Consider the following 27,512-nt stretch of genomic DNA (forward strand, 5'->3'; position numbering starts at 1 on the left):
ATAAAGTTTGCTGAGAAAGCTACATGAACATTTTCCAAGTGGCTTATAAGAGACATTTAACATTTAGTTTCTGTTATAAACCTTAGCCATTTTTTCTGCTCTATCAGTGCTTGGTAATATAATAAAGCTAATCCTAGGAAATTCTCTTTAACAGTAGCTGCCAAACGTCACAAAAAAAATGAAAAGATATTCCATGCTCATGGACCGTAAGGACCAATATTGTTAAAATGTCTGTACTACTCAAAGCAATCTACAGAGTTAATGCAATCCCTATCAAAATACTAACAGCATTTTTCAAAGAACTAGAGCAAATAATCCTAAAATTTGTATGGAAACACAAAAGACCCACAATCTTTAAAAAGAAGAAAACTAAAGGTATAACAGTCCTAGATTTCAAGATGTACTACCAAGCACTAGTAATCAAAACAGTATGGTACTGGCACAGAAATAGATACCATAGGTCAAAAGAACAGAATAAAGAGTCCAGAAATAAACCCACAATTATGTGGATAAGTAATCTTCGACAAAGGAGGCAAGAATATGCAATAGGAAAAAGTGAACAAATGGTTTTGAGAAAACTGGACAGTTACATGCAAAAGAATAAGACTGGACTACTTTCTTATACCATATACAAAAATAAACTCAAAATGGATTAAAGACCTAAATGTGAGATCTGAAACCATGAACATTCCAGAAGAGAGCACAGACACTGATACTGGCCAGAACATCTTTCTAGATAGGTCTCCTGAGATAAGAGAAACAAAAGCAAAAATAAACTATCGGGACTACATCAAAATAAAAAGCTTCCACACAAAAGAAACAACCAACCAAACTAAAAGACAACCTACTAAATGCGAGAAGAGGGCAGCCCGGATGGTTCAGCGGTTTAGTGCCATCTTCAGCCCAGGGCCTGATCCTAGAGACCGGCGAGCCTGCTTCTCCTCCCTCTGCCTGTGTCTCTGCCTCTCTCTCTCTCTCTCTCTCTCTCTCTCTCTCTCTGCGTGTGTGTCTCTCATGAATAAATAAATCTTTAAAAAATATATAAAAATAAATGGGAGAAGATATTTGCAAATGATATATCCAATTAGGGGTTAGTATACAAAACGTATAAAGAATTCATACAACTTAACATCAACCCCCTCCAAACAACACAATTAAAAAATGGGCAGAGGACTTGAAGAGACATTTTACTAAAGATGACTTACAGATGGCCAAGAGACACATGAAAAGATGTTGAGCATCATTCATTATCAAGGAAATGCAAATCAAAACTACAATGAGGTATTACCTCATACCTGTCAAAATGGCTAACATCAAAAATACAAGAAACAAGTGTTGATGAGGATGTAGAAAAAAAGGAACCCTTGCGCACTGTTGGTAAGAATGCAAACTGGTACAGCCAGGGTGGAAAATAGTATGGAGGTTCCTCAAAAAACTGAAAATAGAAATACTTTATGATCTAGTAATTCCACTACTGAGTATTTACCCAAAGAAAATGAAAACGCTAATTCAAAAAGAAAGATGCATCTCTATGTTTATTGCAGCATTATTTACTATTAGTCAAATTATGGAAGCAGCCCAAGTGTTCACTGTTAGATGAATGGATAAACCACATACAGAGGAATATTAGTCATAAGAATAATGAAAATTGGCCATTTTTAACCACATGGACAGAAAGTCAGAGAAAGACAAATACCATGATTTCACTCATGTGGAATTTAAGGAACAAAACAAATGAACAAAGGGTAAAAGAGACAAAAAACCAGACTCAACTACAGAGAAGAAACTGCCAGAAAGGAGGTGAGTGAGCAGTGGGTGAAATAGGTGAGAGGATTAAGAATACACTTATCATGATGAGCACTGACTAATGTATAGAATTGGTGAATCACTATATTATACATCTGAAACTAATATAACACTGTAGTTAACTATACTGGAATTAAAATTAGAAATTAAAAAATAGGGGCACTTAGGTGGCTCAGTCAGTTAAGTGTCTGCCTTTGGCTCAGGTCATGATCCCGGGGTCCTGGGATCAAGCCCCACACTGGGCTCCCTGTTCAGTGGGGAGTCTGCTTCTCCTTCTCTCTCTCTCTCTCCCTCTGTCCCTCCTCTTGCTCATGCACACACACACACTCTCTCAAATAAGTAAATTTTAAAAATATTTTTTAAAATTTTAAAATAAATTAATGTAACTAATTTATTGATTTGGTAAACTGAGGTTTTTACACATTATTCCTTTCCCTTATAAAATAAAGTAGACCTGTCCTTTACTAACTTCAGTCTTAATGTTTTCAAAATACTTCATAAACTGACCTTAGTTTAAATGAGACTTCAAGAACTGTTTTATTACACAGACAAAAAAAAAAAAAAAAAAAAAATCCTGGTATTTTCCTATCCTATTTATATTAGAACAGATAGTATCTGTATGGAATTCTTTAAATCCTTTTCTGTAAGAAGCAATGTGATAGCATAAAACTAAACTAAATTTTATATGAATTTAACTCATTTTTTTTTTTTAGGATTTTATTTACTTATTTATGAGAGACAGAGAGAGTCAGAGAGAGAAGCAGGCTCCCCGTGAGGAGCCCAATGTGGGACACGATCCTGGGACCACAGGATCACAACCTGAGCCAAAGACAGACGCTCAACCACTGAGCCACCCAGGTTCCCATAACTGGTTATTGAAAAGTATCCACCCTAAAGCTTGTATTAGAACTATCAAAACTAACGATTCCAAAGCATCTGAAACAATTTAGTATTTTATGTCAATTGAGATTCACCATGGGAAGCACTTTTATTCCAAAAGCCATGAAAGGTGATAACAGAATATTCGTATTATTTTGTCTGCCTAGAATGCCTCATTGTTTCCAACCACATGTTCGAGGGACTGCCACTTGTAATATCCTGCCTCCTGGCCAAAGGGTGGGCCCACAAGGAAGCTAAGCCTTGCTTTCCTAAAATATTTAGGTTAGATCAGCAGGAAAATGGACAGTCACTATAACTGTGCTCAGCAGCAGGAAGATACTAGTCTGGTACATTCTTCACCATGTGGAAAAAGTGACTTTGTCAAATAAAGCATAGTAGGAAATGCAGAGCAAAGGAGAAAGCTCTGCAGCATTCACATTCTTTATTCTAGCAATTCTTGAGTGCCTGCTACATCTCTTGTCCTTCTTGCTGTATGTTATATAGAAGCATAAATTTCACCTTATTCTACACCTTGTTTAAATTAGATATTTGTGCCTTGCACCAAAAGAGATCCCAAGTACAAAGACAGAACTAATGTAAAAAGATCTATAATTGCTAAAATGGAATGTATGATCACTACAGAGTAGAATGATAATGGAATAAGCAGGATCAAATCATGCATAAGACACTGAAGGTACTATATTTCACTGAGAAAAATGCTAAGATTAGAGGTTTTCTTGGGTATCAAGAATAGTATCTCAATGTGCATTGAGCAAAGGTACAGCCTGTCACTTCCACACTTTGTTTCTCATAATTTACCTAGTTTAAGCATGTAATCCTGAAATTATGGCAGTAAATGACCTACAACGGTCATCTAAGTCCACGACACCAGCAATTCTTTTATGACAGAAAAAGATAACCTGTAAAAACTAAATTAATTTTCTTATGTAGCACAAGAACTGTTCATAGAGTAAGGAATGTCTTTCACTTTAAATTACTAATCTGAATGCAGACTCAGGCCAACAATAATAGAAAATGATGTGAGAAGAATTTTGACACTGTAGTAACACAGACAATGTTTAAAGCATAAAAGAAGAATTAAATTCAGGGATTATGGCTCAGTTCATTAACTGATATTTCAAAAGACCATACTATCGGACCATAATAGTAAACCTATTTTATAATAAATTTTATCCCTACTTGGATATACCTAAACCCTTCTTAAATCAGCATGTGGTCCAGAACACTTTCTTAAACTAACTTTTACAAACATATAGAGCAAAGAAGGTTAAAGCATTCACAAATGATTAATCTTGAAATCACCTGTGCAAAAATAACATCACTACTTTACTTGCAAAGCATTAACAGTTAATAATATTTTATTAAATTACAGCACTTAGCATTTTCTTCAGCTTGATTCTGCTATCTTTTTATCTAGACTGACTAGGCAAAATATGACCTAGTCATAAGTTAGTTTTGTTTGCATACTTGGTATTTACTGCATGAGGATTTAACACAATCTAGAATTAATCATAATATTCATCAACTAAAGATGTACTCAGACCCTTCTTACTAGTTATGGCACATTAGCCTCTTTCACAGTTATTATTACCATCAAATGAATGGGAGTCTTAAAGTATAAAAATGATAAGAAGTGAGAATAAGTAAGAAATGAAGATTTAGTGGGAATTGAGCATAACAGTATAAGATAAATCTATAATTCAAACCAATAGGAGAACTGACTAAAACAAAAGAATAGGGGCTATGATAGAAATTCACTTCATTTTATTATGAAAAAGTTCTTTTCATAATAAAAAGACTTGAGAAAAATGAGATTATATTCTAATCAGCCAATCACACTTTATAACAGTTATTTTTAAATTACCACCAATTAAGACTGAAATTTTTTTTATTGCAGCCACCTTATACATATTTGGGGGAAAAAATCCAAGTAAAAACATGCAAGTTTATAGAGTAGAATCAGAGAACTAAACACCATTTAGAGAAAAATCATTCATTCAATCAACACTTATTGAATATGCCCTATGTGTCAGACCATGTATTTGGCAGAAAGGATGCAACAAAGAACAGATCAGACAAAAACTCCTGAACTCATGATGCTTACATTCTAATGGCTATTAAAAACAGCCATTAGCAGGTATATCATTTTTTTAAAAGGTTGGGGGGTGAAGAACTAAGGCTCAAAGCAATGCACTGCCTTGCCATTTCCCAAGGATATAGCTATTTAGCAGAAACTCAGTTCACATCCCCTGGGCCTATTCGATATATGATAGAGTAGATGACAGAGGAAAAAACTTTAATGAAAAATCCAAATAATAAAGAAAATCTATGTTAATGTCTACTTACTGGATTACAGAACTGTCAGACAAAACGGAAGGAATTTAATCGAAACATAGACTGCACCAAATTTTAGAAAATACTTATGCTAAAGGCACTCTGCAGTAGACTCTAAAGATGCACTTAATGAGCTAATAGATACTTTATCTTCTCTAATATCTGAAATTCCCGGAATACTTTTATTCAGAGGCCTACTTAATATGAACTAGTGGTTATAGTTCATATCCTAGCACAAAATACTCTCAACATAATACCACCATATCAATTTGTATTTTTTTGCCTGACTTCAAAGAAAGGCTACCAACATTAGCTAATAGGCTTAACTATATTATTATCTCCAGGAGGTAAAGGAAATGGCTAAGGTGCTAAGGAGTTTGCACACAAAGGCAGTGTTAAGGTAACATGCTTCCATTATTCTCCTTGTCACAAGGAATCTAGTAGTAGCTAGCCATCTGTTTTGTAAGTTTCTACCCTATTAGGCAGTTTGAAATGTAGTTTTTCATGTTGAAAATGAATGCCAGACTTCAAAGTTGAAAACAAATGGTAAAAGAGAAAGTTGATAGATTTAAAAATCCATTCCTTTCCACATGATTATGAAGAAGTTCTTTCAACTCTGAATGCTTGCTATCATTTTTGGATAATAATCATGATTATTTCTTTACTTTATTAAAATTGAGAATATAAATATTAAGAAAAGGACTAGATACTTACACCACTGGAAAGGAACTGAGCATACTTTACATGAGGTGAATCAATATCCTTACTAGAGATGATCAGTGTTATTTACCATTCTGTAGAATAAAGACAGAAAATTCAGAAATACTTGTTAATTAAATGTTAAATAAAATTTTTAACTATATAACTTAAAGATATTAACAGTCAGCATTAGGTAATCATGTTTTTAAAATTATTTTGAAAAAATAATAAAATTAATTTGAACTTTTAAAATGAAATCATGGTTTGAAGCAAATTTTAAAAAATTAAAAAATATCACTAATAGCTTTTATAATTCACTTGGAAAAAGTAATAAAAATCATACTCCTGAAATTTAATGTTATCAGACACCACCAAGGAAAACAGATATAAACATGCAATGGAACGTATATATTATTGTGACACCTGAGAAAACTGATAATATCAGTGCATTTATGTAGCATCCTATAAGCAAAAAACTCACCATAGCATGACTAGAGCTAAAGGTCTTAATTCTGGGGTAAATTCTGGGGTCCAGTTCCAGACTGGACTGCCAGCCAAATCTTGAGTGATTTAATTTCTCTAAATCTCAATTTCTGCATCTATAAACAGGGATGATCAATAACTACCTCAAAGAGCTATAAGAAGTTAAATTATTTTTTTAAATGGTGATAAAAGCACTTCACAAGCTATGAAGTAGCAAGGCTATTATTACCAATTAAAAAAGGAGATTAGTATCCATGTTACTTTACTGAACACAGTGTAAGTTAATAACAGAGTTGAGTCTAGTACTTCTATCTTCTGATTAGCATCCTACTGCTTTATTCACCATTCACACCCTGTGACCCCTTTCAGTTCAGACATAGATTTTAACAAAAAATGAAATCTACTATTCATGGCTTAGGAGCTAAAGATCATGTATTACTGACTGAACTTATTAGCAGTTTCCAACCACAATCTACAGAAGCAACAATTTCCATTAACTCAAAGTTAAGATTATAAATTACATGAAAGTTAAAAATGTTGATGTCAAAACTCTCACATTAAAATACACATTCAGCACTGAATTATATTAAGCAAGACCAAAGTGTCTAACAGTGACTAATGATATATGCGAAATGTACAGGATAAAGTTAGAAACCTTTCACATTTGCATATCCTAAATTGTAGCTTTAATGAAGTTCCTGTTGTAGTTAATTTTCTTGCTGACTTAAGAAATACCTGCCCTAAAAAAGTAGATATAAAGTACAAAGAAAATTTATTGAAAGTGTTGCTGATTGTAAGAATATCAAAACTAAGCTGTGAAACTGATTACTGGTCAATATACATTTTTCATTCTTGCTCATATTCAGCTCAAATATATGAAATATCGACTTGCCCTGACATAGGCACAGAGTAAGATATAGTCCCAATAGTATAGAACATATTAAACTGTAAGATATAGTCCCAATAGTATAGAAGCATATTAAACTGTAGGAGAAGGTCAAATAAAAACTACACACACACACACACACGCACACTCTTCTATAATAAAATACATAATGTGATAAGACTAAAAATACAAGGTCTATGAGAGTAACAATTTACAGATTAATTTAGGCTACAGAGAACTGGGAAGATTTCTTAGAGTGAGATCTGCAGTTGTTATCTGAAGTTCAGAATAAGACTTCCACCAAACCAAGGTGTGAAGGGAAGTGAGAATCAGTGGAGGAAAGATTCCAGGGAGAAGGAATAGTTACAGGAGACAATGAAGGAGGTATAGGGATTAAGTAGACCTATGTGACCAGCCTTTTTACATATATGCATGAGAAATACGTAGGCTACAAAGGGAAGACTTCCACAATCTGTGGAGGGCTGATAAATGCCTCAAAGTAATCCTGACCTTTATTCTGCAAATATGAGGACCACGTTAGAACTGAATCAAGATGTTCTAGGAAGTAAATTACCAAAAACTCACATTTCACAGGTAAGGAAACTGAGATGAAGTCACTGATACAGACTTCTGTAACTGCAAATCACGGACTTTATGTTATTTATATTATGGATATAAATGGGCTTAAAATATTCAATAGAACTAAAATGTTCTAAGGACAGAAAAGCAAAAACAAGTAAGGTGATGCTGAGTTCTCTATTCTCAGGCTCAATGTCACAAAGCCCTCCCTGCATAGGAAACAGATTTTTTTAAATTAATTTAATTAATAGATTTTTAAAAATTGTTTTAAAAACAAGTTTAATAAAAAAAAAAACAAGTTTAATAATTAAATAAAGATTATATAATTTTTTTTTAAAAGGGCCGGCTGGGTGGCTCAACAGTTGAGCAATCTGCCTTTGGCTCAGGGTGTGATCCTGGAGTCCTGGGATCGAGTCCCACATCAGTAGCTCCCTGCATGGAGCCTATTTCTCCCTCTGCCTATTATGTCTCTGCCTCTCTGTGTGTGTCTCTCATGAATAAATAAATAAAATCTTTTTAAAAATTAAATAAAGATTAAAATCACAGCCATTAAAAAGGCCTTATCAGGGGCGCTTGCAGCCAGTTAAGCATATGACTCTTGGTTTAGGTTCACGTCAAGATCCCAGGGTCCTGGGATCCCTGGGTGGCGCAGCGGTTTAGCGCCTGCCTTTGGCCCAGGGCGCGATCCTGCAGACCCAGGATCAAATCCCACATCGGGCTTCCAGTGCATGGAGCCTGCTTCTCCCTCTGCCTGTGTCTCTGCCTCTCTCTCTATGTGTGACTATCATGAATAAATTAAAAAAAAATTAAAAAAAAAAAAAAAAAAGATCCCAGGGTCCTGAGAATTAGCCCCAAGTCAGGCTCAGCATCAAGAGCACAGAATCTGCTTACAACTCTCCTTCCCTCTTCCTCTGCCCCTCCACCCTCATGTGTGCTTTCTTTCCCTCTCTAAAATAAATACGTAAATCTAAAAAAATGGGGGGAAAGCCATTACTTAAAAAAAACAAAGCAGAAAATAACAAGTATTGACAAAGATGTGGAAAAAAATGAAACCTTCCTGTGTTGCTGGTAAAAATGTAAAATGACGCAGCCATTATGGAAAATAGTATGGAGGTTTCTCAAAAAATTAAAAATAGAAATACCTTATGATCCAGTAATTCCATTACTGGGTATTTATCAAAGAAAATGAAAACAATAAATAAAAAAATATATTCATCTTTATGTTTATTGCAGCATTATTTACAATAGCCAAAATATAGAAGCAACCTAAGTGTCCACTGACAGATGAACGGATAAAGATGTGCCATATATATAAATGCAGTATTACTCAGCCATAAAAAACAATGGAATCTGAGACAGGGATGGATCCAGAGGGTCAGATATAAGTCAGACTGAGAAAGACAAATACCATATGATTTCACTCATACATGGAATCTAAAAAATAAAACAAATAAAGAAACAAAAAGCAGAATCAGACCTATGAATACAGAAAACACACTGATGGTTGCCAGAGGGAAGGAAGGTGGGGGGAATGAGCAAAATCGACAAAAGAAAGCAGGAGATACAGGCTTCCCCATTATGAAATGAATAAGTCATGGGAATAAAAGGCATAGCATGCGGAATATAATCAATGATACTACAAAAGCATCGTTTGGTGACAGATGGTAGCTACGCTTGTGGTGAGCATAGCATAACATTTAGAGATGTTGAATCACTATGTTGTATACCTGAAACTAAGGTAATATTGTGTGTCAACTATAGTCAGAAAAAAACAAAAGAACTCTAAATTTAAAAACAAAAAAAGAGGTTTTAGGGATAAAAGTTCATGGATGCTGGATCACATTAAGCATCTAGCTCTAAAAAGCAAGTATCTATAAAAGTTAAAAAACCAGTTCCTCATTGGACTCTTCATCTTTAAAATTTTTTTTTTAATTTTTATTTATTTATGATAGTCACAGAGAGAGAGAGAGAGGCAGAGACACAGGCAGAGGAAGAAGCAGGCTCCATGCACCGGGAGCCCGATGTGGGATTCGACCCCGGTTCTCCAGGATCGCGCCCTGGGCCAAAGGCAGGCGCCAAACCGCTGCACCACCCAGGGATCCCGGACTCTTCATCTTTAAAAAGAGAGGGGTGCCTGTGTAGCTCAGTTAACTATCTGACTCTTGATTTTGGCTCAGGTTGTGATCTCAGGGTCATAAAATTGAGACCCACTTCTCAGGCTCTGTGTCAATGGATAGTCTGCTTGAGATTCTCTCCCTCACTCACTACCACTATCTGCCCCCTTCACACACACTCTCTCTCTCTCTCTCCAAAGTAAGTAAATCTTTAAAAAAAAAAAAAAAGAGTTGAAGAACATTCACAGATGACAGAGAGGAAATAATTCTGTACCAACAAAGCTTAGATTTTGGTACATTAAAAAAATTGCAAATATGCAAAAATCCAGTGTATTTTCTCAGGCAGCCCAACTAAGAACAATAATTGAGAAAAGGTTCTAACGAAGAAAAAAATAAACCAGAAAAAGAGATGTAGTAACAGACGATGAAGAGAAAGAGTAATATTGTAATTAATGAAATTTTCACTTTGTTATATAATACACATTTATATACGTCTAGGAATGTATAATTTACATGATAAAGACTCTTGAAACAAAAAGACTATATCATAAAAGAAATATTAATAAATTTCTAAACTATTCAAAGTAGAAGAGTTGTAGACATGTGAGATGAAGGTAGGCAGAGGTAAAAATACTTCCAAGATCTCATGAGGATAAGGTGGAAAAGGAAGAGAGGCAGAAAATAAAAGTATTCTGAAGGTCTTATCTCTTCAAGGTTACACAGCAACCAGGGAAAGCAATGAGTATCTTTTGGGGGAAAAGGGTATTTTGTTTTCAGGTAACTGCAAGGAAACACACATCAGTCAAGGTATAATTTATGGTCAAAAGTACTTACTGGGGTAAAGAAAAAGATTATACAATTATAAAATATGTGGTTTATGACTAAAATATAAGAGTTAAAAAACTGTATATACCAAAAAACATAGCAGGTAATAAAGTAAAACTTATTAGAACTTTAATAAATTTATTTTTATGAATATTTTTAAAATTTTTAAAATTTATTTATGATAGTCACACAGAGAAAGGGAGAGAGGCAGAGACAAGGCAGAGGGAGAAGCAGGCTCCATGCACCGGGAGCCCGACGTGGGATTCAATCCCAGGTCTCCAGGATTGCGCTCTGGGCCAAATGCAGGCGCTAAACCGCTGCGCCACCCAGGGATCCCAATAAATTTATTTTTAAAAATACAAGTACACTTAGTAATTGCAGTATACCTTTTGGAATGAACAAATACAGTTGGAAAGAAGAAAAAATAAATTTAATTATATTATCAATAAACATGATTTTTAAAACCCTTTATAACCCTCTAACAAAAAACAGATTATTTCTACCTATGTTCATTTCATGATTGATCATAAACATGCTCATAATGAAAGTTTTAACTAATTTCAGAGATATATCTAAACAATTTGGAAAAAAATTACAATATCTTTTCTTAAAACTATGAGATGATACTAGATAGTCTATGGATCAAATAGGAAATCAAAAGGGAAATCATGCTCTCTGTGGTAACCTATGACAAAAACAAAAACAAAAACAAAAACAAAACAATAAAAAGAATTAAAATCCATGGGATTTTAATTCCAGCAAAATATATTCAGAAGTAAGCTTAACAGCCTTTAAGAATTTTAGTTTTTTTTTTAAAGGCAAGGGAGAAAAACACTGTGAAAAGAAATGAGAAAAGAAACAAAATATACCAAAATAAACTAGGGAGAGATGTGCTTGAGTGGCTCAGTAGGTTGAGTGTGTACTTTCGGCTCAGGTTGTGATCTTGGGGTCCTGGGATTGAGCACCAACCCAAGCTGGGCTCCTGCTCAGTGGGTAGTCTGCCTCTCCCTCTTCCTCCAACTCCCTCTCCCCACCCCCCAGGCTCTGGCTCTCTCTCCCTCTCTTAAATAAACAGAATCTTAAAAACAAAAAAAAACTACGAAGAAGAAACTAAGAGATAATACATAAAATTAACATAAAGAGGTTATAGAGAACATAAATCTATAAATCTCTTTGAAAAATGATGAAATAATCACTCAGAGTCTAATGAGTGGGTTAAAAAAAAAGGTAGGGGGGGACCAGGGAGAGTGAAAACTCACAAGATTCATAACAAGAGAAATAAAACCATAAGCATAGGTGATAATTAAGAAAACAAGACAAAACTAAAATAAACCACAACAACACAATACAATTTCATGGCAATTAATTTGAAAACCTGAAAGAGAAGATGATTTCCCAGTGCAAGAGAAAATATCAAAATTAACCCAAGAGAAATGAATTCTTGAGTAGAACCAAGTACCACAAATTAAAGGTAATTAAAAAAACTACTATACGAAAAGATACCAAGACCAGCTGGGTTCTCAGCAGATTCTTAATCTTTCAAAAAACCAGAATTCTAATAATATTAAACCATAGAAAAATACAAAACATGTTCCAAGTCATTTTATGAGGTCAAAGCAACTCAATGCCAAATCTAATAAAGGTACTCATAAGCCAATTTCACTTAAAAGTTAAATATAATTTTAAATTAAAAAAAATCAAATTAGACAACAGAGTCAGCCACATGTCAAAAGTAATATACTACCATAATTGATAGCAGAAATACAAGAGTGGTTCTTTTTTTTTTTAAGATTTTTATTTATTTATTCATGAGAGACACAGAGAGAGACAAAGAGAGAGAGGGGGGCAGAGACACAGGCAGAGGGAGAAGTAGGCTCCATGCAGGGAGCCTGACGTGGGACTCAATCCCGGGTCTCGAAGATCAGGCCTTGGGCTGAAGGCGGCGCTAAACCGCTGAGCTACCCAGGCGTCCCAAGAGTGGTTCGTTTTTAATCAACAAACCCAATACATCAACAAATTAAGGAGAAAAATATCTTATCATTGTATCAGTTGATGCTCAAAAGGCATTTGATAAAATTCAGCCACCATTTTTAATAAAAGCTCTATGGGAAAAAATAGGAAAAAAATTAAGCCTTTTGAAAAAAGAACAATAGCAAGTACCACATATAGCAAAATACTACAACCATTTCAAATAAAATTAAGGTTGCATGAACACCATATATATGTACATATAGTATACATAAATGTGCACTTGCATGTTTATATGTATATCAAGAACTTGCTTCTGTATGGAAATTTGATGATCTATGGAAGTGATCCAATCACAGTGGTTACTGAGTGCAGGGTGAAAACTTAAAAGATTAGGGAAAGAGTGGGAAGGAGCCTGTTCACAGGAAACTTATTTATTATTTTAACCATATGAATGCTATTACTCATTCAATAAATCAAATTAATAAATTTAGGGATTAGAACAGGAAGTCCACTAACCCCTTTAAAATTCAATACTGACTTGAAGATTATAGAAACTAATTAAGACATGAAAATGAATTAATTGGCATAATATCAGAATGAAAGAGAAAAATATCTTTTTGTTAATGACCTAATGGAATATTATAAAATGCAGGCAATTCTAGTAAAATAAAACTGAAATTAATAAAAATAAATTATCAAGAAGAGGTATGATACAATACAGTTAAAATTAATTTAAAAATCTCCCTAGTTTGTAGAGAAACACCTACAAAAATAATGGGAAAAATATTTCACTCACAGTACTATTCCCCAGCATTTATACATTCATTGAGAAATAACCTCAAAAGCTTTATTCTTTAATTTAAAAATAGTATCTTAAAGTTATAAAGCAGAAAGCTTAAGGACCACCAAAAAAGTGAGAAAACTTTCCCTGACCATATCAGAATACATTCAAGAGACACTAATTAAATGAATATGGCACAGGCTTAAGAATAGACACACAAATGAGTGGAATGAATAAAGAACTTAAATAAAGATTCCAGAACATATGAAAAAAATGTACAAGTCAGAAGTTAAATTCTATTTCTAGAGAAAAGGATATATTATTTTTTAAAACAATCATCACAAAACTGGTTATCATCTAGCAAAAAACAATAGATCTTTATCTTAACATTATTTATAAAAATAAATAAATAAATTCCAGATAGGATAAAGGACAAATGAAAAAAATAAAACACAGCAATACATTCTACAACATAATTTATAAGATGACATGTCTTCTAAACAATCTTAACCAAGAGCAGAAATTTGAAGACAGACATAAAAGTTTAAAATTTCCTAGACATAAAAAGTGAAAAAAGGCATAAACAAACTCAGCAATTAAACTGGAAAAAACATTTGACATGTAGAGAGAGAGCAGACCCAAGTTGTCAAGTTTATAAAAAATACTCAAACTTGCTAAAGGCAAAACAACAATTACATGGTTTAACAATGAGATATCACTTCAGCTAAAACTTAAAAGATTGGTATCTTCTCAAAAAGGCACTGTCCTATTCATTGTCCAAATAAATTATGACATTCTTTTGGAAGGAATCTGGACCACTTATCAAATTAAATGTACTTATACCTTTGACCTAGCAGTCTAATTCCTGGGAATCTATTATATAGAAATAAAAGTAATCATACATAATATGTACAAAGATATTTACTATCATTTACTTTACAATTTCTCATCTCTATAAACAGAGTTGTTTCAATCAATACAGGAATTGCTGAATAAAATACAATTTGATCAATTAACACAATGCAATAATTAAAAAGAGTAAATTAGTTTTATTAGGTAACTCGGTGGGGATTTGCATATCGCACTTATTGAGTAAAAAAAAAAGAAAGAAAGAAAAGAAAAAAAAGAAAAACGCAATCAAATGAGTATGATATAGGATGCCTGGGTGGCTCAGCGGTTGAGCATTTGGCTTCAGTTCAGGGTGTCATCCCAGAGTTCTGGGATCGAGTCCTACATTGGGCTCTCCTCAAGGAACCTGCTTCTCCCTCTGCCTAGGTTTCTGCCTCTCTGTCCCTCACGAATGAATAAAATCTTAAAAAAAAAAAAACTACAACCAAAAAAATCCTCTTTATGTGTATATGTCTTATGTCAGTGGTATAGCTATATGCATACATACACATCTACTTAAGTACATGAGCATACAGAGAAAAACAGGTAGTCATCAGGTAATGGACTTGAGGTTAAAGATGGGTATGTGTATTTGGAATATGGCCAAGAAGGATAGACATTTTTATATAATATACATACACACATTTATGCAATAAAATTGTAAAAAATTCCTACTATCAGAAATGGATTCAGTTATCAAATAATTAATTTAGGGTTGTTGAAACCTTGTACAAAGTCAGGCTGAACAATGAAGAAACCTACTGTCAGCATTGTTGACCCCTGAAGAAAAATGTAATCTAAAGATCCTGTATATGTTGTATAATCCACAAGTAGCAAGAAGGCTTTTTTTTCAGCCCTACTTTTTCCTTTTAACATAAAAAGTAGGGTAAAGGAAAAGGTGAATTTCTTTTTTTTCTTTTTTTTTAAAAAAAGGAAAAGATGAATTTCAAAAGACCTATAAAAGGTAAACCTGTCTCCCACCCTCAAACTCCATTTTCTCTTCCACCCACCCACTGTTTAGTTTCTTCATACATCTTTGTACAAGGGTGAGTATAACTTTATGATAAATTACCAGCAGAGAAACAGTTGTGACAAAGATTATATACATTTTAAGTTATGATAGGGTTTTTTCAAATTGACTCCCAAAGAGGAAATAATTTATACTCCCACCTCAGGAAATGCTTAATTGTGAATCCAGTATATCAGTGGTGATTTACAATTGAATTTATACTGTGCAGTTCAGCATGCATCTATTTCACTCAATAATAAACATAGAAAGGACAGAATATTTAAGTCAGAAAAGAAAGAAGTAAACAAGGAGTATAAGGCTTTAGGAAGAAAGTGAAGCATAAAAGAGGGTAAAGACATAGCTTGGCTATAGCATAGGCAACAAGCAAGCCATCAAAAGGAGAAGTGATAGCAGATATTGCAAACATCAATCAGTGACCCCCTTCATGCCCAGATTTGGACCAGAAAAGAATTCTCAGAAGTTTAAAACAACCATTACAGAGCTCCTTTTATTGCTTGGTCAGCACTTCACACAGAACTCAGTGTTACCATTGAGACTATTTAAAAGAAAGTAAAATATGTGTTAAAATATGTAACTTCATGATCTTATAAATTAGATGCTCTTAGTTTTTTCAATTTATAGATTGTGAATTCACAGAATTTACAGAACTGATTCTTCTTCCTGACTAGATACACATTAAGACACACACACACACACACACACACACACACAAATATATAAATAAACATAAGGGGTGCCTGGGTGGTACCCAAGTCAATTCTTGGTTTCAGCTCAGGTTGTTATCTCAGGGTCATAGGATTGAGCCCTTCTTCATCGGCTCCGTGCTCAGCTTGGAGTCAGCTTGAGATTCTCTCTCCCTCTCCCTCCACCCCTCCTGCTCATGCTCTCTCTCTCCAAAATAAATAAGTAAATCTTTAAAAAAAAAAGATGTCAATAAACATAACACACAAACCTGTATTGAGTAAATAAATAAATTAATTAATGGTGGTTTAAAAAATTTTTTATTATGAAAATTTGCAAAAATATACAGGGGCAGTTAGAACAGAGAAATAAATGCTTAAGTGCCTATCACCTAGCTTGAATAATTAAGAGGGGGGAGGCGCGGCCTGATGGCCCTGTCGGCCATCTCGCCCGCAAAAAAAAATAAAAATAAAAATAAAAATAAAAAAATAAAAAAGAAGAAGGGAGGGGAGAAGGGAGGGGAGTGGATAATTATTTTCAAGCAAATTCCAGACATTTTAATCATTTTAACATGTAATTCTTAGCAAGCTTGAATATCTGGTTTTCAAACCCAGAGTAGATTAGACACAGAAATTTAGAAAGTGGTTGGGAATGTATAAAAAGGCTTTACCACAGAAAAAAATGATAGCTCCCTGAAAAGACCAAGATAAAATATATGAAAACAACAAATTATAATTATAGATAGATCTACAGATACATACATAAAACGCTAACATCAAAAAGTTAAAGCCATGTTTAAGGTCTTTGTTTAAATACAAAAGGCAGGAAAGTACATGATACACTGATTTTTAAAAGTTGAAATGGTTAGAAGTTGACATTTTAGGAAGTTAATCAGAAGGTGTTTCACTTATGTTAAACACTTTACCCCTGGACAATAGTAGATAAATGAGGCCTTATCACATTTTGCTGTTATTTGAGAGGCACATGCAGAGTTCTGCTTGGTGACATGAGGAAAACAGAACCACAGATATTACAAATTAAAAACTCATCTAGATAAGAATACTAATCTCTTAAATAATGCCTCCAGGTAGTTTAAAATTGTAAACAACAACTACTAACACTATTTAATATATACTTCCCTGGGCCAGATACTCACCGGATAAATGCTTTACACATATAAACTCATTTAATCTCACAATCCCCTAAGGTAGGTAATTAAGACAAAACACTACTTGCCCAACATCAATCAGCTAATGGACTTCCCTTTTCTTATTAGAACTGTAACTATTAAGTACTTATGTCAGGCTTCATTCACCTTTCTGCAAATACAAGTTTAAGGATACAGTTTGTTTTTTTATCATTTTTCTGGGGCAATGTTTGTGATAGATTCTGTGCAACAAGTTGAGTAACAGATACACCACTAAAAAAGTCTAATGCTTTTATCAAGTTTTACTCATTATAATTCATGGTTAAAGGATATTGCATATCATGGAAATTTTTATTCCAAAAGAATTATTACATATACTACTTCTCAAAATTTTAAAGACGTATATATAAATACTCATGTAGCTTTTCCTACATCTCCGGCAACAGGAAAATTTAATGGGAGCATTTTGCTGATAAAGATCTTTTTTTTTTTTTATAAATTCTAAACAGTTTCTTATAACTTATAAATTCAGCCACTTGTCTGGCTGAATCAATACAGACTAAATTTCTTCTTTTCTCTTCGACAAGGCAGCTTTTAAAATTATCTATATAATTTTGCAAAGAGTCTCCATGCTAAATATTCCCAGTCCTGATTCTAGTTTGACACAGTTTGTCATGATCCTGTCTTCTCTCAGAAAGTGGCTCCCCAAATTCAACAACACTTCTGCAAAATGCCTAATCAGAGCAGAATACAGGGAACTATTAGTTTTCCTGTCCTAGAGCTAAAATTACATTACTTTCTCCCACTATCAATTTTGTGTGTACTAAATTTGCAGACAAAAGTTTTCTGCACATTCATTCAAGAAGCAGTGATTAAACTATCTATGATGTTAACTAAACCAGGCTTTTCATCCCAGACTTCCCTTCCCTAAACTCAGCTTTTTTATTTTTATTTTATTTTATTTTATTTTTTTAAAGATTTTATTTATTCATTCATAGAGACACAGAGAGAGAGAGAGAGGCAGAGACACAGGCAGAGGGACAAGCAGGCTCCATGCAGAGCCCGACATGGGACTCGATCCAGGGTCTCCAGGATCATGCCCTGGGCTGCAGGCGGTGCTAAACCGCTGCGCCACTGGGGCCGTCCACTCAGCTTTTTTAAAAAAGCAAAGGAGTTTCACTTTTGCTTTCTTTATCCTCTAAGCAAATATTAATCTTCGGCATATTATATATTTATATTGTCTATTATCTGTGTCACAACTGTCTATTATCTGTATCTGCTCCTAAAGTAGTATCTGGAACATAACAGGCACTATAGTATTTGTTGAACTAATTCATGAATAGAAGAGGTGGAACATTTCTATTTTTTTGGCTTCTAGAAAGGAGTCTCTAACTATTATGCTTCATTATTGGATGACCTTAAAGCTTTATCAATAAACACAATTAATCATAGGAGCCACATGACTGCCACATGCCCTCTAGAATTTACTACAGTGGTTTAATAAAGAAGTTACAGGTTTTTGTTTTTGTTTTTTTAAGATTTTATTTATTTATTCATGAGAGACACAGAGTCAGGGAGAGAGGCAGAGACACAGGCAGAGGGAGAAGCAGGCTCCATGCAGGGAGCCCAACATGGGACTGGATCCCGGGTCTCCAGGATAACGCCCTGGGCTGAAGGCGGCGCTAAACCACTGAGCCACCCAGGCTGCCCTAGTTACAGGTTTGATTATTTTAAAATACATAGTGGTTTTTGATGTTACCTTCAAAATATTCCCTACTTTTTTCCATTCTAAAATAATGATGTAACCTGAAAATAAAAATATGCATTCCTTTATTATTAATAGAAGGTCACCAGTAAACTCTATCAAACTATGCTGCGAAATGTTAGGGAATACTTATCCTTAGGTCAGAGGCTGAGCCAACATCTCTGTTTCTATATGTGGCCTTGTCTCCTGACCACCTTTATACCAGTGTAGGTTTAGATGCCATTTTCTTGTGGCTTTTATATCTGAAAGAGTTGTAGTTTCAGATTTAAAAATCTACTTAAGTTCAAAATACATGAAGTGGCTGTTTATATCATACTATTTTCCATTCCCTACCATAAACATCTAAGGGTACTTGACTCTTGTTACAGTTAAGTTTCACAATGACCCTACTTCATTCTCATTGAATTGCAGTATAAATATATTGTAGCAGGCAGCACTTTTTCTCCACATCAGTTTAGGACAGTTGTTCCAAACTGTGCTGTGCATCAGAATTAAACACACAGAATCTCTAGTCAACTCTGGATTTACTGAACCCAAATAATATGACACAGCGGTACATGAACACTTTTTTTTTCTTAAGATTTCATTTGATTGACTGATTGCTTGAGAGGCGGTGGGGAGAAAGAGGTAGAGAGAGAAATAAACAGAATCTAAAGCAAACTCTATGTTAAGCATGGAGCCTGACACAGAGAAGCTTGAGATCATGACTTGAACTGAAACCAGGAGTCGGATGTTTAACAGACTGAGCCACTCAGGCACCCCTGCATTAATACTTTTTAAACTGCTGAGGTAATAAATAAACTTAAAAAGTTATTCATAACTGAAGGTAAATTTGATAGAATTCTACTTCACTACAAACAGGAAAATTTAATTTGAAGGTAGAGTCTATTACCATTATAAATAATTTTTAAAGCCTGTGTTACTATCATTCAAAAATAGAACTATCCCATGGATTAAAACATACACAAAAAAAATTCCTATTGACATACATCTAGGATATTTTGATGTTAAAATATAACAATTTACTCACAGAACCAATCCACATGCCTTGATCCATGGCTAACATTCATGACTTTGAAGCCTCTATTTTCTTTTGCAGGCGAGTATATAATGTACTGATAAACAACTTCCAAAGCAAAAGCTTGTGGTTCTGCATTTCTGAAAGGGCCAATATTTTCTTCCTTTTTTTTTTTTTTTTTTTTGCATTTCCCCTATCCTAGCAGTTTTCCAATGTTTAATAAATGAAATAATTATAGAATTGGAGTAAGAGATTTCATTAAGCTATAGGAAGGGAAATCATAAAATCTTAGATAAAGCTAGAATAGATGTTAACAGTGTTTTGCAATCCTCTGTTTATAGATGAATAAAAAATCTGATATTAGGAGCCAGAAACCCTGACTCCCAGGTTAGTGCTCATACTAGTTTACCAATAAATGCAAGCAAAAATTCGAAGTTAGTCATCGAGAAACATAGGGTCTGCTTAAATGCATGTCATTTAAGGTTTTGTTGAGTTCAGAATTGTTATAAATATGCAAACAGAAACTGCCCATAGTTGGCTCTAGGCAAGTATTTCTTGGAAAGGAATTAGCAAAATTTAACATACTTTGAGAAATAACATCATAAGAAAAACTATACTATGAGATAATGTATCCACATTCCCTAGAGGCACTCATTTTTAAGCTTCAATCCTGCAGTACTTTGTAGTCACGCATTTATGTTTTCAATAAATATTTACTGAGCATCTATCACATGTGAGAAATTACATTAGGAAATACAGCAATGAACAAAAAAAATTCCCTGTCCACATAAATCTTACATTCTCGTAGTGAAAGACAGGCAAATTAAAAAAAAAAAAAAGGTCAAACATATAGTAAGGTACAACAGAAAAGACAAAGCTGAGAAAGCATTTAGGGACTGTGGGTAGTGGGGTTACAACTTTAAACAGGGTGCTCAGAAAAGCCTCAGTGATAAAATTAAATCAGAGTAAAGACTTGAATGACATTAGGAAGCAAGTCATGTAGATAAAGGGGAAAAAGCATTCAAAATCAAGACCTCGAGGTAGAAACTATCATGTTCAAAAAATACCACTGAGGACAGTGTGGCTAGAGTTGCATGAACAACAGAACATGAAATCAGAGAAGTGGGACCTACTAGGAAGGCCAGATCAAAGAGGAACCTATGGCTCAAAATTTCTATTAAAAATACAAAATATTATCCTGGATAGATAGAAATTAAATCAATAGCTTTACTAGGGATGACCCAAATTAATAGGAAATAGCATGAATTGGTAATGGTAGAATTTCTGATAATATCAACAACAGGTTAACAGAAATGTTATTTTGGGGCATTCCCAGCATCTATTAAATTGACATTAGAGAGCATCATCAACTACTCTTATGACTAGCTTTGAAGCATCCTCTTGTCAATTTACTAGGAGGTGAGTGCTAAAAGGAGGATACAAAGGCAGAGGATGAAGGATTTCATATGCTCTCCATTGTAAGAGAAGCAGAGAAGTATTTTACCTTCCACATCTCAGGATATGCTAATATATATTCAAAATAAGGAGGTAGCCAATCAGATTATGTTTTACAATTGAAGCTAAATCAGACAAATTCCAGGGAGCCAGCTTATACTTTATCCCAATACTTATAACACTATAAGCATCCCAAGGACACTGCACTTTCTCTTATTCCCTGCATTCCCCACAGTCTACTACAGTTATTTTAGAGCTTCACATTTTGTATTGCCTGACTGAACAGACATAAAAAGCATCTCAAGTCATGAGAAAAGGCTCTCTGCCTGAGTTAGGGAGCCCACAGCTTTCTCATGTTCATCTTTAAAATTCTAGGGGTGCAGATACCATGACATTTTCTCTTTCTTTTGTTCCTTTCTGTTCCCCATGACCTGGCCATTCCCAGCAAGATTACAAATTCTACTCCAGAATCATAATGGCTTATCTCAGTTTTATTTGCTGTAACATAATCTCCATATATTTCAGCTCCCTTATTCTGAGTTATTTTCCTCAGGTATTTACTGACAAACCGATGAGTTCTCACACTATAATGACAACTATAAAGTATAATGTACCTTGCAAATATAAAGTATTAATATTTTAAATTATTTACTATATGCTACCAAATACAACTAGCTCTCAAAAAGCATTCTCTGTACTATGGATTTATATCTAAGTATAAGTGGCAAGACTTGTTCAAACTTTGGAATAATTTCCAGACTCAAATCACTTTTAAATTCTCTCATATTATGTCTAACCATCATTAAAAATGTGCTAAATCCGTATCCCATGCTCTTTACTACTTCTTTTATATGAGTTATGTATAAATAAAAGGAAAGATTTAAAAATACCTACGAAGCACATTCGTATTAAAGACAATCTCTACAAAGGGCAGAGAATGATTCAGTCTTAAAATTCTGATTTATACTTTATGCCATATCCCCAAATACTAAGCGTTAATAACCTCAACATATATTTGATAGGTTGTCATTTTAAATTGTAATTTATAGCTTGAAAAATCGACTCTTTATACAGTGAACTAAAACAATACAAGTATATGCTAAACCAATGGTTTAATTATCCCCCTTAGCAGGTTCTTTTTTTTTTTTTTTTTTTAAGATTTTATTTATTTATTTACCAGAGAGAGTAAAAGTCCACAAGCAGGGGGAGCGGCAGAGGGAAAGGTAGAAGCAGGCTCCCTGCTGAGCAGGTAGCCCCATGTGGGGCTCGATTCCAGAACCCTGGGTTCACAACTCGAGCCAAAGGCAGACATTCAACCACTGAGTCACCCAGGTGTCCCCCCTCCCCCTTAGCAGATTCTTTTATCTATGACCTTCTCTATCTTACTTGAAACTTCTTCTGTTATATTAGTGCCATGGTTTCCAACTGTCCTCCCTATCACCATTTTTTTTCTTATTAACAAAATAATCATTCTAAAGATTTGTTATAAAGATTTCTAAATCTTTTTAATCTTCATCATTAACAAAATAATCTTTCTAAAATTCAAAACTGGGAGTAAAATGGAATAATACAAAAAGAATAAGAGACTTGGAGCAAGGGGGTTTCATGTTTGAAATCTCAGGTTCTACCACTTGTTAGCAGTTTGATCTTGTACAAACGTCTTAATCTGACTAAGCGTTTCCTCCTCTGTGAATTGTGAACAGTGATACCTACCTCAAGGGGTCACTATGAGGACTAAAATCAAATAATGTAAAGAAGGCCCCCAAAGGAGGCACCCTGAAATGTTAGTTCCCTTGCTCCTTTGAAGGTATGAACCATCAATCTTTCAAAAAGGTTACTGTAACCTAAAGGAAAACTAATTTAAGGAGACTATCAGAAAAACAATGTAATGGCTTGTATTGAAAATACTTGTGTCTAAGAAGGGGAGTTTATTTGGAAAACTAAATTATGAGAAAATAGTTTCATGAGTATGCAGAAATCGAGAGCTAAACAACTCTCAGCCAAGAACTGCTTGGACAAGGCTTGCTTTCCCCCAGTAACTGCAAGAACTCATTGTCCCAAGTTTGTCTTTTTTCCCCCCAAATTCAATTCTTTATAGTGCCTCTAACTAACCTTTTAATTACTCTAATTATGAATAAAAAATGACTGACCATTTGAGAAAAAGCATCAATGGCAGCAGTTTCCAACCATCTGAAAGGAATTACTTTTTACCTCCTGAAAACTGTGCAATCACCTTTGATGGATTGGGATGGGGGCAATGGAAGTCTCTGAGAAGAGGGAGGGAAGAGGTAATACTGGCAAACTGTGTAACCCTCTCTAGTAGGAAATTCTGAAACATGGAATAAAAAAAAAAAACCATGAAGGTAAGAGTTTTCGATCCAATGGGAATCATAATCCAGTATTTGGAGACTTTGGCTCAAAGTATTAATTACTCTTCCAATACCTCATAAAACAAAACACATTCAGTGACTTCAAATGGAAAAACCTTACTTGCTAAGTTTTATTTTAATACTTATTAACACCTATGATTGTATCCTCCCAGTCCCTTCAAATAATGACCAAAATCTAGAAAGAATTCTGGTACAGATCATGGAGAAAAGGTAATGAATAGCTGTATTTTCTGATCTTGCCTGCTAAAGTTCTAACAGTCTACACCTCTAAAATAGAAAATGCTTGTTGGGAGTCATAGGATATGGTGACTAAATAAATAGAAATGAGGTATTAGAACTTCATGATTCTGTATATTGCCAGCAAGGGTAAGGAAATTACAAATAAAGATTTAATACAGACAATGATATGCAGAATTGAATATCTATCTATGGAACATCTACAGGCAGTATCTAGTTGATAGCAGACGATGAAGAACCAGAATGTGTGGGAGTTAGAGCTAGAGAAATAGACCCAAAAGCCACCTCTGTATGTACAACAGCAGAGGACATAAATTGGAGGCTTAGCAAGCTGGATCAATCCCATGGAAGTGTCTTGTTTGGTCTACATGGAATTTTAAAGTTAGGAGACTGAATATAAATATGAAGGCTTCTGTTTTTAAAGAAAAAAATTGCAGCATCTGTTCACCACTGAGTCACCACTGAGCTTGTAATACCTTGTGTGCCAAAAACTGGCTGAAGCTGAATGGCAGTGCCCTCCTTTAAATAAGGCATTCATCCTCCAGTTCTTCACAGTCCCTATCACCTCTAGACACTAAGTATCAGCTGCCATTTATCACTGAGCTTATACTGAGGTTTGTTCCAGGATAGAGAAATAATTCTTTATACGTTTATCTCTATGAAAAGTATGAAAACAAAAACTAAATCTATTTTTTCCTTATTCCACTTATTTATGTTTCTTGAGCACTGCCTAAGCAATCACCAAATAAAATGAGGTGGTAATACTGCTCATTTATTAAAAGAAGGAACCTAGAATATAAGCTAGAAATCAAAAACAAAAGCTAAAAATTTAGTAACTGAAAATGTAGCAGGTTCCAAATTATATAACTTTCAACCTAGCAACTCCAGTTTTGGGGATTTACTCCAAATTATATAACTTTCAACCTCCAACTCACAGTTTTGGGGATTTACTCCACAGATTTACATGGGCAAAATAACTTATGTTAAATGTTATTCCTTGTAGCATTATTTGTAATACAGAAAGATTAGAAGCAATCTAAAAGTCCACCATTAGGGAACAAGACAAATAAGTTATGATATAACCATATAATGCAGCCACAAAAAAATAAGGAAATTCCTGATGTACTAATACAAAACAGTCTTCAAGTGAAGAGAACAAAGACAAGGAAAGTATATATGTTATTTCCAAAGGAGAAGGGGAAGACTATATATATTAACTATATAGATTTGTTTATACATGCATAAAGCATTACTAGAAGGATACAGAAGAAACTGGTAATACTGATTCCTCCAGAGTGGGGAACTTGATACCCGTAGGATGGAGGTGCTAGGAGTCTTTTCACTGGATATACTTTGGTATCTTTTGAATTTTGTAGCAATAGGTACTTATTCAAAAACCAGTTTTTAAAGATGTAACAGGTTAACTGATTACAAGAATTAAGATTAATAATTAAGAATTCAGCAACTACTACGGATGATGCAAATTTCAGAAGGAATCTAAAGGCAGTTGAGAGGATGAGCAGTAGAAGGGTGAGATGAAATAAGCACAATGGAAGAAATGGCATGGTGTTCTTTTTCTATCTGGCACTCTGAACTGGTTTTGAGCCCAGAAATAAAAGGATAGATGGAAAAGATAAGAAACCTTTTCAAGAGAGGCTGAAACTGTGTGCATAAACTCTGCTGCTTTGGGATTTGGGAACAAAGTGTGGCGTCGAGATGGGAGGTAGCGTGAACTCTCTAATTCAACCTTGCACCTCTTGGGTACTCTGAAGACTGGCAACTCTGAAAGCACTAAAGACAGAATTCCTGGCTACTGTCCCTCACAGAAGACCCAGCAGCAATAGCAGTGAGAAGGTACCACAGTGGGGTGGCTTGAGGAGGATGGACTTCCTAAGCAGAGTGTAAGAAAAGAATATTCACTTCATGTTTTTGAACACGTTACACTCTACTCAAAGATTCCCAGAAATACCTAAGGGAACTCTGAAAAGGGCTGGAAGGTTTGTGTGAGCAGAAGGGAACTAAAAGTTATATTTTATGTCTGTATAGGTGATGAAGCCTAGAAATAATTATGCTACAAAAATATAAAAGTATTATGTACAGGATGAAAGAACAGAAAACAATACCCTTGCAAGAGAGCCAAAGGGAAGTCTTACTGGCTTTTTTTATTTTATTTTTTTTTAAACCTAGGCTATTGCTCACTGAACAGGAAGTAGAAGAGAAAAAACACGAGGATGGCTGGAAAGAGGTTACTCAAGGCTCTGCTGGGAACCAACACACTTAGTTATGCAGTACCTACTTTCCAAAGTGAAATCTTTCAACTGCTTTAAAATGTTTCTTTTCTAAGCCATTGAAAGCAATGAGATCATGTTCTTGATTAAGTGCCAGGTTTTTTTCCCCTGCAACCCAAATTGTTGAAGTTAAAAAGAAGAAAAATTGGGAGGAATGAAGAAGGGTGAAGGTAGGAAGAACTGGGAACAGAAAACAGAGGGGGGCAACATAAATATATTTTAATAGGCTAGTAGAAGAAAATTATGGAATGACCAAACAGTTTGTTTTAAAAGTTGAGGGTATCTTGCCCAGTTCCAAAAATACAACAAAGTATCCATTCAATTTGTTTAACTGTTTTCCTATTCCATTTTATCCAGTTAAAATAACATATACAATCTCTTTATGCCTCACAGCAGGTAGTATTAAGTAATTATAAACAAAGAGATAAGCGTTTTGCAAAAGATGAGGTCTGTATTCATACGGCTTGCTGGACCATAAACAGGAATCTGAAGGCTAGTCTTAGGCAATTTAGGCTCATATGCTTTTCACAAGTGGAAATAAATGATATTCACTACTTTAAACAATGGATAGTGAGAGCTATAATTTGTAAAATAAGCAAGAAATCAAAAGTACAGGAAGTAGAGATTGAACTCTATTCCTAGATTTAAAGAATCAATAACAGTGACACGGCCCATGTATTATATTCTATATCCATGACAGTTGTCTTCCACTTATACATTGTTTCATATAATTTTATATTTGAGTAGCATTTTATACTTTCATAGTATCCTCACATTTCTCATTTAATGTTCACACCCCATAAGTAGAACTGGTTTTATTCAGTTTTAGATACCAAGACAGAAAGGTTAAGAGAGAAGTTACAAGTCAGTTGTAAGCCAGGGACAAAATGTAAGGGTCCAGAGCTTCTGGTCCAATGTTTGTCAAAGTGATGTTTGTGGACTATTTATACAACTATGTACACTATTTACCTAGTTAAGACTATGTTTCAGGAACTACAGGCAATAGGTATATATGGAGGCAACAGCAATATAACAGGGAACAAAAACATAAAAACATACATAATTTCAGCTCTCATGGAGCTTCCAGTTTAGTGAAAGTCATTATTGAAAGTCATTTGTTTACAAACAAATGGCAAAGCTTCACTTGTGATGAGTGCTGTGCTAGAATGTTCTGAGGTATACAATGTGGGACAGTTGACCTAGGAAAAAGGATTCACTAGGAATTGGTAATAGGC

At 34.4% G+C, this 27,512-nt stretch overlaps 1 protein-coding gene across 19 annotated transcripts in view; it reads right to left on the reverse strand.

The window, feature by feature from the left end:
* The window catches only part of HMBOX1 (homeobox containing 1), a 191,225-nt gene that overhangs the window by 108,749 nt on the left and 54,964 nt on the right, over nucleotides 1-27,512 (reverse strand). For 17 of the 19 annotated variants that reach the window (XM_025462959.3, XM_025462970.3, XM_025462958.3 and 14 more), the window contains exon 2: nucleotides 5,755-5,834. The exons of the other annotated variants lie outside the window; for them this stretch is intronic. In XM_025462959.3, the coding sequence (XP_025318744.1) occupies nucleotides 5,755-5,777 (23 nt within the window). In that variant the 5' untranslated portion in view covers nucleotides 5,778-5,834. The remainder of the gene's footprint in view (nucleotides 1-5,754; nucleotides 5,835-27,512) is intronic. 19 annotated transcript variants of the gene reach the window in all.

The sequence above is a fragment of the Canis lupus genome, chromosome 25 (genome assembly GCF_003254725.2).
Source record: "Canis lupus dingo isolate Sandy chromosome 25, ASM325472v2, whole genome shotgun sequence".
In the NCBI taxonomy this organism is placed as follows: Eukaryota; Metazoa; Chordata; class Mammalia; order Carnivora; family Canidae; genus Canis; species Canis lupus.